At 36.5% G+C, this 14,572-nt stretch overlaps 1 protein-coding gene across 1 annotated transcript in view; it reads left to right on the forward strand.

Moving 5' to 3' along the window:
* LOC144347874 (translation initiation factor eIF2 assembly protein-like) overlaps positions 1 to 14,572 on the forward strand; it is a 72,968-nt gene that overhangs the window by 31,156 nt on the left and 27,240 nt on the right. The window contains exons 7-10 of the mRNA XM_085496695.1: positions 4,954 to 5,002; positions 5,378 to 5,453; positions 5,938 to 6,060; positions 7,172 to 7,200. Coding sequence (XP_085352821.1) covers positions 4,954 to 5,002; positions 5,378 to 5,453; positions 5,938 to 6,060; positions 7,172 to 7,200 — 277 coding nt within the window. The remainder of the gene's footprint in view (positions 1 to 4,953; positions 5,003 to 5,377; positions 5,454 to 5,937; positions 6,061 to 7,171; positions 7,201 to 14,572) is intronic.

The following is a 14,572-nucleotide window of genomic DNA, read 5'->3' on the forward strand; positions in this document are numbered from 1 at the left end:
GTGCACTCGTTGTTTACAAACTAACGTTTACCTGTGAGCATTTGCGTTTTAATTGTGCGTTGTTATCGTCACTTGGGACATGCTCAGGTGACTATACCCCTCAGCTTTAACACCTTTGATGGGTCATTATTCTGGGGCAAAGCATTGGATCTCAAAACCTCTTACAGAAATGATCTGAAGAATTTCTATTGAATTCTACAGAATTGTATGGATTTTTATCATACTTTAATGGAATTTAGTGGAATAATTAGCTATAATAGTGATTCATTTGTGTTTGAAAGAATGTTTTCATGTGTTTAAAAAACATCAGAATAAAAATATTTGTTCTCTTCTCTCTACAATTTGCAAAGAAACCATTATTGTCTCCTTCATGTTCTAAAAATGCTTGCAATATACTTTAGCCTTCGCAGACGAAGTCTGCCGAAGGCCTATAGATTGGGTTCGTTCTGTCTGTCTGTCCGTCCGTCCGTCTGTTCGTTCATCCGTCTTTTACCTCTTATAACTTTTATATGCTCTGTCCAATTTTTTTCAAAGTTGGTGCAAATGTAATTCTCACTGCCATACATATGCACGCCAAGTATTTTTTTGATTCGCCAAAGTTTCATTGTGTTTTTCTGTGATTTTCAACATTTTACGAGTACATGTACAAGTACCGAAATTTGCCGGAAAAATCTGAGTTTTAACGACATCTCACAAGAGAACTGGCATACCGTATTGCGCATGCGCCAGTCTAACCGCTAAGGAAATCGCCGTCGATTTCGTCTGAGGATATTGTATTCTGGGACTGTATCTTTCTTTGCACAAGGCTTACATAGATTAAATTCTATCTCAAAGGTAAGAAACTGTGCTTATGGTATTTATTATGAACTTTGATTTATCCTTTTGTGTCCTGACTTTAGTGAGAAACTAGCGATCACACAGTGTCACACTTTGCCAGAAAAACACTCCTGCTATTAGTTCAAGAACTGGTTATGAAACGTGTAAATCGAAAGTTTATCTCGTCATTTAGGAGGCTTGGGAATAACGTTTGGCATATAAAATACTGGAATAATAAAAAGTTTAGAACACGCTGATCGTGATTCTGTTATGTACGATTGCTGTTGCCGGTGTTCATTGGCAACTGCTAGCAGATTGAAACTTGGTTTCCTGACGACATATTAGACTAGAATTATCGAGAAAACACAAGTCAAGTTCGGCCAACCGAAAGCAATGATGAAATTGAAAAGTACTGTAATTAAATATCAATGAATCTATCATCGCTTTTAAATTACCTTTGAAGTAAATATGATAACCGAGTGTGTTACTGCACTCGTGACCGGGACCTCTATGCTCCATGCTGTGTTGAAGTTTATCGGTAAATCGAACCTCTGTCGACAGAGACACATTTTCCCAATCAGCTATTTATTTGGGTACTGAAGTCAGGGTGGCAATTTCAATGTTTAGCTACCATAATTTATCCCCATTATGAGCAGGAAAATAAATTACGGACCTCGATTGAGATGGATTTAACGGCGGCCATGTTTTTAAGGGATATGTGAAACAATATTAGGGAGGGGGTCAAATTCACGTAATCCTCAATTTTAATGATGTTGACTTAAGGTAGCGAGACTATTATTTGTGTTGAAAATTCCGATTTTCACATTTATTTATTAATTGATGAAATGCACTATAAACTTTCATCTGACAAAGTCAACGTAACCTAGAATGTCATGTAAGTTGGTTAAAATGTAGATTTTCTGAAGGGAAGCAAGGCAGCTTCAGTAGTGTTTTCTAAAACCAACAACACAGGTTTAATTTGTGTGCCTATAAGTTTCAAAGATTAACTCAAGACAAAGCAATGTTAGGATGTGTTATCAGTAGCTATCTGACACACAATGAGTGTTTCCAAACAATTGAGTGGTTTGTCTCCGCCCCTGTTTATTTCACAGATTAGTCATTTGCATATGAATGTGTCAGACACAAGGTCACACAGCCACTGAAAAAAATCATTGATTTTAGTGTTTTCATCTGCCGTTTTATCGAACTATAGCTATCCCATTCCTTTAATTTTTTGGTTTCCAATAGCCTTACACATTTGGATGTCCCTACACATGTAAACAGACCTTGATGGGAAAACAAATCGTTTGTGCCGATAAACAAGCTTGAAAATCTTTGCTGTGACTTCATGGACGTTTTCTAGGAGTTTATGTTTTTCAAAATACAAGGTTTTTAACAAAAAATAACGTATACTTATTGTCGTTGGATTAACACCAAATTTTCACATCTTTAAGGTGACAATGAGAGGAACTTGAATGTGTCCAGACAAACTATTTCATGGATTATTTACCAATGTGTTGTGGTTTGAGTTGGGGTCAATGTGACTAAAACAGAAATTAAAATTTAGGACACTATTTTTCAAAACGCGTTGCTTGAATAAAACTGATCAGACACATTCAATTTACCGGACTATTGCACAACTAGAAAAAGTGAAAACAAAACTTATTATCACCAGCATAAATGCGTAATTATTTTTTTTACAAAAAAAGTAATTTTTCACTTTTGATTAAGTAACGCACCGCAGAATGCAGATACGGGCATGACAAACACACCTTTGAAAAGCTTGAAGTCTGGCGATTCCAAAAATATATACTTTCCTGGGTCTATTTGTAGTCGTTTGGTCCCAATTAGAAGATGAATGAAAAAAAAGTATGCAAATAATAGTCCCGCTACCTTAATAGTCATAATTTTTTTTTTCAAAACTTCGGATATTATTTTATATATTTCAATACAACTACAATATGTTAATTAGTATGCAAATTAATATGCAAATTAGCAGCCAATGCACTTCTATCTGCTTTTATATTAAATGTATTTTTTTGTATTTTTCTCAATAGTTTTTTTTTAGCTCCGCTGTCGACTTTGTCGAGCGGAGCTTATCATATGAGTGATTGTCCGTCGTCGTCGTCCGTGTCAATGTTTGACTTTTTCGACTTCTTCTTGAAAACTACAAGCCTGAATGCTTTGATACTTGGTGTATATGTACCTTGAGTAGACCTCTCTCAGATTTGTTCATTTCATGATCATATCTTCAATTCTCTAATTTTGGTGAATATTTTTGTCATTTTTGGTAAAAAGTGATATTTTCGACTTCTTGTTAAAAACCGCAAGTCCAATTGCTTTGATATTACATATATTGGTACTACATGTGGACCTCTCTCAGATTTGTTCATTTTGTAATGATATCTTTAGTTCTCTAATTTTAGTGAATATTTTTGTAATTTTTGGTAAAAAGTGATATTTTCGACTTCTTCTTAAAAACCGCAAGTTCAATTGCTTTGATAATACATGTATAGGTACTACATGTGGACCTCTCTCAGATTTGTTCATTTTGTAATGATATCTTTAATTCTCTAATTTTGGTGAATATTTTTGTCATTTTTGGTAAAAAGTGATATTTTCAACTTCTTGTTAAAAACCGCAAGTCCAATTGCTTTGATATTACATATATAGGTACTACATGTGGACCGCTCTCAGATTTGTTCATTTTGTAATGATATCTTTAATTCTCTTAATTTTGGTGAATATTTTTGTCATTTTTGGTAAAAAAGGATATTTTTGACTTCTTGTTAAAAACCACAAGTCGAAATGCTTTGATATTACATATATAGGTACTACATGTGGACTTCTCTCAGATTTGTTCATTTTGTAATGATATCTTTAATTCTCTAATTTTGATGAATATTTTTATCATTTTTGGTAAAAAGTGATATTTTCGACTTCTTGTTAAAAACCACAATCATTTATGGTGAAAAATGATATTTTTGAATTCTTGTTGAAAACAGCAAGCCCCGTTGCATTGATACTATGCATATTGTTCATTTTCTAATGATATCTTCTGTTCTTTAATTGAAATGTGCAGTGCTAACAACAGAGCTATCTCAGCCGAGAGGCTGCTTGTTATTTCTTTTGATAGCTTGGCATCCATTTGGTTCAGCTCAAGTGGCTTTTTGCACATTCTTAATCCCGTAAATATTTATTTGACAACTTTGTAGAGTGGAAACAGACTGTTGAATTAGTTCATCCTAGACTTTTATAGAACATGTTTAAAATAGTACAGTGTGAACTGCAATTTCTTTCTGGCTGGTATAAATTTATTAAGTAAGATTTTTTCGTACTAAAAAGACTCAAATATCTTTTTTAATTAAATCTAACAGCCAATGGGAGCACATTTGCTACAACCTCTGCTTATTTTGGGCTAAATGGTTTTTTTTGTTTTTTTTTCAGGTGCATAGCCAGATTTTTTTCTCTCAGAAAGCAAAGCCACTGGAACTGCATGTATTACAAAAACATACCGGTACTATTCACTGCGTGTCCGACAATTGTATAAAGTTTCGCAGGTCCTCTGTTTCTTACTTTGAGAAGTTCTGTCAACCAAAGCATAAAATATGTGTTTCTCTGTACATAAAATTTCACACGATTTGTTAATATTAATGTATGATAATAAAAAATTGATAATATTCTTCTGGATTTTTGCACTTTATTTGTATCATTGTCATATGAGAATTACTCTTGTCCTTATTAGAGATATTGAAACTAATCCAGGGCCACAAACTAGTTTATCCAAACTGACACAACACTGACTCTACATATTTGCAGATCTGATTTGTATACTTACTTGTCATTTTACGGTACCTGTTGTACTGGTTTGGTGCTATCTGGTTTCCTTGCTAAGAATAATGCTGACCTGGATGGAGAGTGCTATAAACTTGAAAATGCCATAGAAATCACGTTTGCCAATTTATGTCCATGTAACTTTAGAATGACAACTAGCGAAGGCAGTGTCATTCACGACTTGTTAACTAAAAAAACCTGAATAAACCTAAAAACAATGCAAAGATTCATTTTTTAAAGTCAAAAGCAAATTTATATCAATTGAGCTAAATAGAAATGTGCAATATGTGTTGTCTTTACAAGGTTTGCTGGTTGTACAGACTGTGAAGAGAAGGAAAACGTGCAATATGAGGTATAATAATCCATTCACTTGTGTATTTTCTAGTCAGCTTTAAATGTAGCTTAGTATAACATATTGTCAATCAAAGTTCAGCTGAGAAATACATCTATTTGTGGTTTGGAACGACTGCAGCACAAAATGGCATGGGAATACAGGGTGGTCATAATTAAACCTTGCATGGCATGGGAATACAGGGTGGTCATAATTAAACCTTGCATGGTACATATTGGGTTGTAATCAAACCCAAGTGGCCATGTTTGATGTGAAAATACTTAAACATGCATCCAAACCTGTAGTTAATGGCAGTGGTGATTTTAATCAACCAAAGTGCTACATCGTACTTTTAAGCTTTATCCCAGTAACAAATGCATTATTATATCTTCCAAGCTTGTTTTAAGAAAATGGTATAACATAATAGATGGTATGGAATTTCGAATATTTGTGAAGAATAGAAAAATTATAGGTATGGTGATTCACAATCATTACTTAATTTATTGAAACCAATAGTTAGTAGTACGTACCTGTAGTCTTTGGTTTATTTCATTTCATAATGTGGATATTTTAGAAATGAGTACATGCTGAATTGTTCATATATTTAAAATACTTAATAGCACCATGAAAAAAACTAAATATATATTTAACTTGTTGTGAGTTTAGGATCTCTTTGGAATCATTAAATTAAGTCATATAACCCACACATGAAATATTAGTGTATTCTACAATGTTCTACACAATGCACAGTACTGTTATCTCTGATACAGCCATAGACTAATCTTGGTTTTCTTCTTTTTATGCTGCTACACTTTATCATGCTTAGTGTCATGTCTTTACAGTTGCACAAATCATAAAGAGGTCATTCACAGCCAATTCTAAACATGTTAAATGAGTGGTAATACCAAATGTTATCTCTGGTAATAGCCTTGAATGACTTGTGTATTTCTTTGTAGGTATATCCCAGAGACATTACACAAACCATTATCCTCATATTGATAAAATGAAAGAAGAGATACAAGAAGAAATTGTTGATTTCTTTGAAGAGCACATCAAAACTCAGTTTCCAGATGATCATTGTAAGTTGCAAAATTGTAAATCACAGATTGTGTGCCGTAGTCTTCACACACATTGTGTGTATAATTAGAAGATTTGATCCGTCATAAATAACACTACCTGTGAATTTAATGCTATGGTTATTCCATATTCTGATTGTTGTGATATTATCATAAACAATACTTTATACAAGTAGAAATACACTGGTAGAAATCACAAAGAAGTGGGATAATTTTAAGAGACCATAAGCGCTAGTACATGTCAGACATGTTTAATTTCAATATTTAGAGAACTATTGCAGATAGACATTGGACAAGAAAAATGTCTCATCGCATGTCCATATATGGTCGTGTGACCTCATTATAGTAACTGTAATATCTTAAACTCTGTTGCAGATACATGTAGGACAATTCAGTCAGTATAATATTGAAAGCATCAGACAAGATCTATGCTTTTTGGAAGCCATATATATATTTATGTGACGTCATTATTATGCATAAAGTATGGTTTGAGACATACAAATAATACTATAATATACAAAATGTGGCCATATGAAACCTAATTAATATGCATAACTATAGTATTTTTAGCAGTGCTGCAGATCGTGTCATGCAACCAGTGCTATATTGAATGCTTAGATCAAGAGATGACTAATGTATCAGATGACCATGTTACCTCATTTATGTAATATCTCAAGTGTTGCACATAGCAGTAACCAATATTATGTTTTTGTCGAATAAGATACATTACCAAAATATTTGTTGAAACCAAAGCTACATGTACTAAGAACCACCAGGATCACTGCTTGCAGTTATATTTGTAAATATTGTATTTGCTCAATTAGAAGTTTGTTTGTCTGTCATGGCCATACATCTTCCTTTTTTTTAGACGATTCACCAGTAAGATTTCATGTGTTACTAAAATGAAAATGCTGTATTAGCCTATGTTATAGTTTGGTTACTGTATATATTTTCACGGTTGTCCAAATTAGAAACCTGTTTTCATGTTAGGTTTCCCTCTGACGAAAATAGACATTCTCCATTTTAGGCCCTGTACTTTGTGAGTGAGTTTTTGATTAGATGACTTACCAAGACTTAACAAATTTAGTCATTTTGTTATATTCTTTATTTTCAGTTGTTGTTGATATTTACAGAAGACGACAGGTAAGGAAGATCCACATGTATCTAATCAAATATGACCTAATTGTGATTGTTCTGGTCAAAACTATTGGGTTACAGTCATCCAATATGGCCAACATGGCCAACTGGTGGATATACATATTGGGTTACAGTCATCCAATATGGCCAACTGGTGGATATACATATTGGGTTACAGTCATCCAATATGGCCAACTGGTGGATATACATATTGGGTTACAGTGATCCAATATGGTCAATTGGTGGATAGACATATTGAATTACAGTCATCCAATATGGCCAACTGGTGGATATACATATTGGGTTACAGTCATCCAATATGGCCAACTGGTGGATATACATATTGGATTACAGTCATCCAATATGGCCAACTGGTGGATATACATATTGGGTTACATTCATCAAATATGGCCAACTGGTGGATATACATATTGGGTTACAGTCATCCAATATGGCCAACTGGTGGATATATATATTGGGTTACAGTCATCCAATATGGCCAACTGGTGGATATATATATTGGGTTACAGTCATCCAATATGGCCAACTGGTGGATATACATATTGGATTACAGTCATCCAATATGGCCAACTGGTGGATATACATATTGGGTTACAGTCATCCAATATGGCCAACTGGTGGATATACATATTGGATTACAGTCATCCAATATGGCCAACTGGTGGATATACATATTGGGTTACAGTCATCCAATATGGCCAACTGGTGGATATACATATTGGGTTACAGTCATCCAATATGGCCAACTGGTGGATATACATATTGGATTACAGTCATCCAATATGGCCAACTGGTGGATATACATATTGGGTTACAGTCATCCAATATGGCCAACTGGTGGATATACATATTGGATTACAGTCATCCAATATGGCCAACAGATATACATATTGGGTTACAGTCATCCAATATGGCCAACTGGTGGATATACATATTGGGTTACAGTCATCCAATATGGCCAACTGGTGGATATACATATTGGATTACAGTCATCCAATATGGCCACCTGGTGGATATACATATTTGGTTACAGTCATCCAATATGGCCAACTGGTGGATAGACATATTGAGTTACAGTCATTCAATATGGCCAACTGGTGGATATACATATTGGATTACAGTCATCCAATATGGCCACCTGGTGGATATACATATTTGGTTACAGTCATCCAATATGGCCACCTGGTGGATATACATATTTGGTTACAGTCATCCAATATGGCCAACTGGTGGATATACATATTGGGTTACAGTCATCCAATATGGCCAACTGGTGGATATACATATTGGGTTACAGTCATCCAATATGGCCAACTGGTGGATATACATATTGGATTACAGTCATCCAATATGGCCACCTGGTGGATATACATATTTGGTTACAGTCATCCAATATGGCCACCTGGTGGATATACATATTTGGTTACAGTCATCCAATATGGCCAACTGGTGGATATACATATTGGGTTACATTCATCCAATATGGCCAACTGGTGGATATACATATTGGGTTACAGTCATCCAATATGGCCAACTGGTGGATATACATATTGGGTTACAGTCATCCAATATGGCCAACTGGTGGATATACATATTGGGTTACAGTCATCCAATATGGCCAACTGGTGGATATACATATTGGGTTACAGTCATCCAATATGGCCAACTGGTGGATATTCATATTGGATTACAGTCATCCAATATGGCCAACTGGTGGATATACATATTGGGTTACAGTCATCCAATATGGCCAACTGGTGGATAGACATATTGAGTTACAGTCATTCAATGTGGCCAACTGGTGGATATACATATTGGATTACAGTCATCCAATATGGTCAACTGGTGGATATACATATTGGGCTACAGTCATTCAATATGGTCAACTGGTGGATATACATATTGGGTTACAGTCATTCAATATGGCCAACTGGCGGATATACATATTGGATTACAGTCATCCAATATGGCCAACTGGTGGATATACATATTGGGTTACAGTCATCCAATATGGTCAACTGGTGGATATACATATTGGGTTACAGTGATCCAATATGGCCAACTGGTGGATACACATATTGGGTTACAGTCATCCAATATGGCCAACTGGTGGATATACATATTGGGTTACAGTCATCCAATATGGCCAACTGGTGGATATACATATTGGGTTACAGTCATCCAATATGGCCAACTGGTGGATATTCATATTGGATTACAGTCATCCAATATGGCCAACTGGTGGATATACATATTGGGTTACAGTCATCCAATATGGCCAACTGGTGGATAGACATATTGAGTTACAGTCATTCAATGTGGCCAACTGGTGGATATACATATTGGATTACAGTCATCCAATATGGTCAACTGGTGGATATACATATTGGGCTACAGTCATTCAATATGGTCAACTGGTGGATATACATATTGGGTTACAGTCATTCAATATGGCCAACTGGCGGATATACATATTGGATTACAGTCATCCAATATGGCCAACTGGTGGATATACATATTGGGTTACAGTCATCCAATATGGTCAACTGGTGGATATACATATTGGGTTACAGTGATCCAATATGGCCAACTGGTGGATACACATATTGGGTTACAGTGATCCAATATAGTCAACTGGTGGATAGACATATTGGGTTACAGTGATCCAATATGGCCAACTGGTGGATATACATATTGGATTACAGTGATCCAATATGGCCAACTGGTGGATACACATATTGGGTTACAGTGATCCAATATGGTCAACTGGTGGATAGACATATTAGGTTACAGTGATCCAATATGGCCAACTGGTGGATATACATATTGGGTTACAGTAGTCCAATATGGCCAACTGGTGGATATACATATTGGGTTACAGTCATCCAATATGGTCAACTGGTGGATATACATATTGGGTTACAGTGATCCAATATGGCCAACTGGTGGATACACATATTGGGTTACAGTCATCCAATATGGTCAACTGGTGGATATACATATTGGGTTACAGTGATCCAATATGGCCAACTGGTGGATACACATATTGGGTTACAGTGATCCAATATGGTCAACTGGTGGATAGACGTATTGGGTTACAGTGATCCAATATGGCCAACTGGTGGATATACATATTGGGTTACAGTAGTCCAATATGGCCAACTGGTGGATATACATATTGGGTTACAGTGATCCAATATGGTCAACTGGTGGATAGACATATTGGGTTACAGTCATTCAATATGGCCAACTGGTGGATATACATATTGGGTTACAGTAGTCCAATATGGCCAACTGGTGGATATACATATTGGGTTACAGTCATCCAATATGGTCAACTGGTGGATATACATATTGGGTTACAGTGATCTAATATGGTCAACTGGTGGATATACATATTGGGTTACAGTGATCCAATATGGTCAACTGGTGGATATACATATTGGGTGGGTTACAGTGATCCAATATGGTCAACTGGTGGATACACATATTGGGTTACAGTCATTCAATATGGCCAACTGGTGGATATACATATTGGATTACAGTCATCCAATATGGCCAACTGGTGGATATACATATTGGGTTAGTGATCCAATATGGCCAACTGGTGGATTCACATATTGGGTTACAGTGATCCAATATGGCCAACTGGTAGATATACTAATTGGGTTACAGTAGTCCAATATGGCCAACTGGTGGATATACATATTGGGTTTCAGTCATCCAATATGGTCAACTGGTGGATATAAATATTGGGTTACAGTGATCCAATATGGTCAACTGGTTGATATACATATTGGGTTACAGTCATCCAATATGGCCAACTGGTGGATACACATATTGGGTTACAGTCATCCAATATGGCCAACTGGTGGATACACATATTGGGTTACAGTCATTCTTTATGGCCAACTGGTGGATATACATATTGGGTTACAGTCATTCTTTATGGCCAACTGGTGGATATACATATTGGGTTACAGTCATCCAATATGGCCACCTGGTGGATATACATATTTGGTTACAGTCATCCAATATGGCCAACTGGTAGATAAACATATTGGGTTACAGTCATTCAATATGGCCAACTGGTGGATATACATATTGGGTTACAGTCATCCAATATGGCCAACTGGTGGATATACATATTGGGTTACAGTCATCCAATATGGCCAACTGGTGGATATACATATTGGGTTACAGTCATCCAATATGGTCAACTGGTGGATATACATATTGGGTTACAGTCATTCAATATGGCCAACTGGTGGATATACATATTGGATTACAGTCATCCAATATGGCCAACTGGTGGATATACATATTGGGTTACAGTCATCCAATATGGTCAACTGGTGGATATACATATTGGGTTACAGTCATTCAATATGGCCAACTGGTGGATATACATATTGGGTTACAGTCATCCAATATGGTCAACTGGTGGATATACATATTGGGTTACAGTCATCCAATATGGTCAACTGGTGGATATACATATTGGGTTACAGTCATTCTTTATGGCCAACTGGTGGATATACATATTGGGTTACAGTCATCCAATATGGCCACCTGGTGGATATACATATTTGGTTACATTCATCCAATATGGCCAACTGGTAGATAAACATATTGAGTTACAGTCATGCAATATGGCCAACTGGTGGATATACATATTGGATTACAGTCATCCAATATGGTCAACTGGTGGATATACATATTGGGTTACAGTCATTCAATATGGCCAACTGGTGGATATACATATTGGGTTACAGTCATCCAATATGGCCAACTGGTGGATATACATATTGGGTTACAGTCATCCAATATGGCCAACTGGTGGATATACATATTGGGTTACAGTCATCCAATATGGTCAATTGGTGGATATACATATTGGGTTACAGTCATTCAATATGGCCAACTGGTGGATATACATATTGGATTACAGTCATCCAATATGGCCAACTGGTGGATATACATATTGGGTTACAGTCATCCAATATGGTCAACTGGTGGATAGACATATTGGGTTACAGTGATCCAATATGGCCAACTGGTGGATATACATATTGGGTTACAGTAGTCCAATATGGCCAACTGGTGGATATACATATTGGGTTACAGTCATCCAATATGGTCAACTGGTGGATATACATATTGGGTTACAGTGATCCAATATGGTCAACTGGTGGATACACATATTGGGTTACAGTGATCCAATATGGTCAACTGGTGGATAGACGTATTGGGTTACAGTGATCCAATATGGCCAACTGGTGGATATACATATTGGGTTACAGTAGTCCAATATGGCCAACTGGTGGATATACATATTGGGTTACAGTGATCCAATATGGTCAACTGGTGGATAGACATATTGGGTTACAGTCATTCAATATGGCCAACTGGTGGATATACATATTGGGTTACAGTAGTCCAATATGGCCAACTGGTGGATATACATATTGGGTTACAGTCATCCAATATGGTCAACTGGTGGATATACATATTGGGTTACAGTGATCTAATATGGTCAACTGGTGGATATACATATTGGGTTACAGTGATCCAATATGGTCAACTGGTGGATATACATATTGGGTGGGTTACAGTGATCCAATATGGTCAACTGGTGGATACACATATTGGGTTACAGTCATTCAATATGGCCAACTGGTGGATATACATATTGGATTACAGTCATCCAATATGGCCAACTGGTGGATATACATATTGGGTTAGTGATCCAATATGGCCAACTGGTGGATTCACATATTGGGTTACAGTGATCCAATATGGCCAACTGGTAGATATACTAATTGGGTTACAGTAGTCCAATATGGCCAACTGGTGGATATACATATTGGGTTTCAGTCATCCAATATGGTCAACTGGTGGATATAAATATTGGGTTACAGTGATCCAATATGGTCAACTGGTTGATATACATATTGGGTTACAGTCATCCAATATGGCCAACTGGTGGATACACATATTGGGTTACAGTCATCCAATATGGCCAACTGGTGGATACACATATTGGGTTACAGTCATTCTTTATGGCCAACTGGTGGATATACATATTGGGTTACAGTCATTCTTTATGGCCAACTGGTGGATATACATATTGGGTTACAGTCATCCAATATGGCCACCTGGTGGATATACATATTTGGTTACAGTCATCCAATATGGCCAACTGGTAGATAAACATATTGGGTTACAGTCATTCAATATGGCCAACTGGTGGATATACATATTGGGTTACAGTCATCCAATATGGCCAACTGGTGGATATACATATTGGGTTACAGTCATCCAATATGGCCAACTGGTGGATATACATATTGGGTTACAGTCATCCAATATGGTCAACTGGTGGATATACATATTGGGTTACAGTCATTCAATATGGCCAACTGGTGGATATACATATTGGATTACAGTCATCCAATATGGCCAACTGGTGGATATACATATTGGGTTACAGTCATCCAATATGGTCAACTGGTGGATATACATATTGGGTTACAGTCATTCAATATGGCCAACTGGTGGATATACATATTGGGTTACAGTCATCCAATATGGTCAACTGGTGGATATACATATTGGGTTACAGTCATCCAATATGGTCAACTGGTGGATATACATATTGGGTTACAGTCATTCTTTATGGCCAACTGGTGGATATACATATTGGGTTACAGTCATCCAATATGGCCACCTGGTGGATATACATATTTGGTTACATTCATCCAATATGGCCAACTGGTAGATAAACATATTGAGTTACAGTCATGCAATATGGCCAACTGGTGGATATACATATTGGATTACAGTCATCCAATATGGTCAACTGGTGGATATACATATTGGGTTACAGTCATTCAATATGGCCAACTGGTGGATATACATATTGGGTTACAGTCATCCAATATGGCCAACTGGTGGATATACATATTGGGTTACAGTCATCCAATATGGCCAACTGGTGGATATACATATTGGGTTACAGTCATCCAATATGGTCAATTGGTGGATATACATATTGGGTTACAGTCATTCAATATGGCCAACTGGTGGATATACATATTGGATTACAGTCATCCAATATGGCCAACTGGTGGATATACATATTGGGTTACAGTCATCCAATATGGTCAACTGGTGGATAGACATATTGGGTTACAGTGATCCAATATGGCCAACTGGTGGATATACATATTGGGTTACAGTAGTCCAATATGGCCAACTGGTGGATATACATATTGGGTTACAGTCATCCAATATGGTCAACTGGTGGATATACATATTGGGTTACAGTGATCCAATATGGTCAACTGGTGGATAT

Source organism: Saccoglossus kowalevskii, chromosome 3 (assembly GCF_978046115.1).
Source record: "Saccoglossus kowalevskii chromosome 3, keSacKowa6.1, whole genome shotgun sequence".
NCBI lineage: Eukaryota > Metazoa > Hemichordata > Enteropneusta > Harrimaniidae > Saccoglossus > Saccoglossus kowalevskii.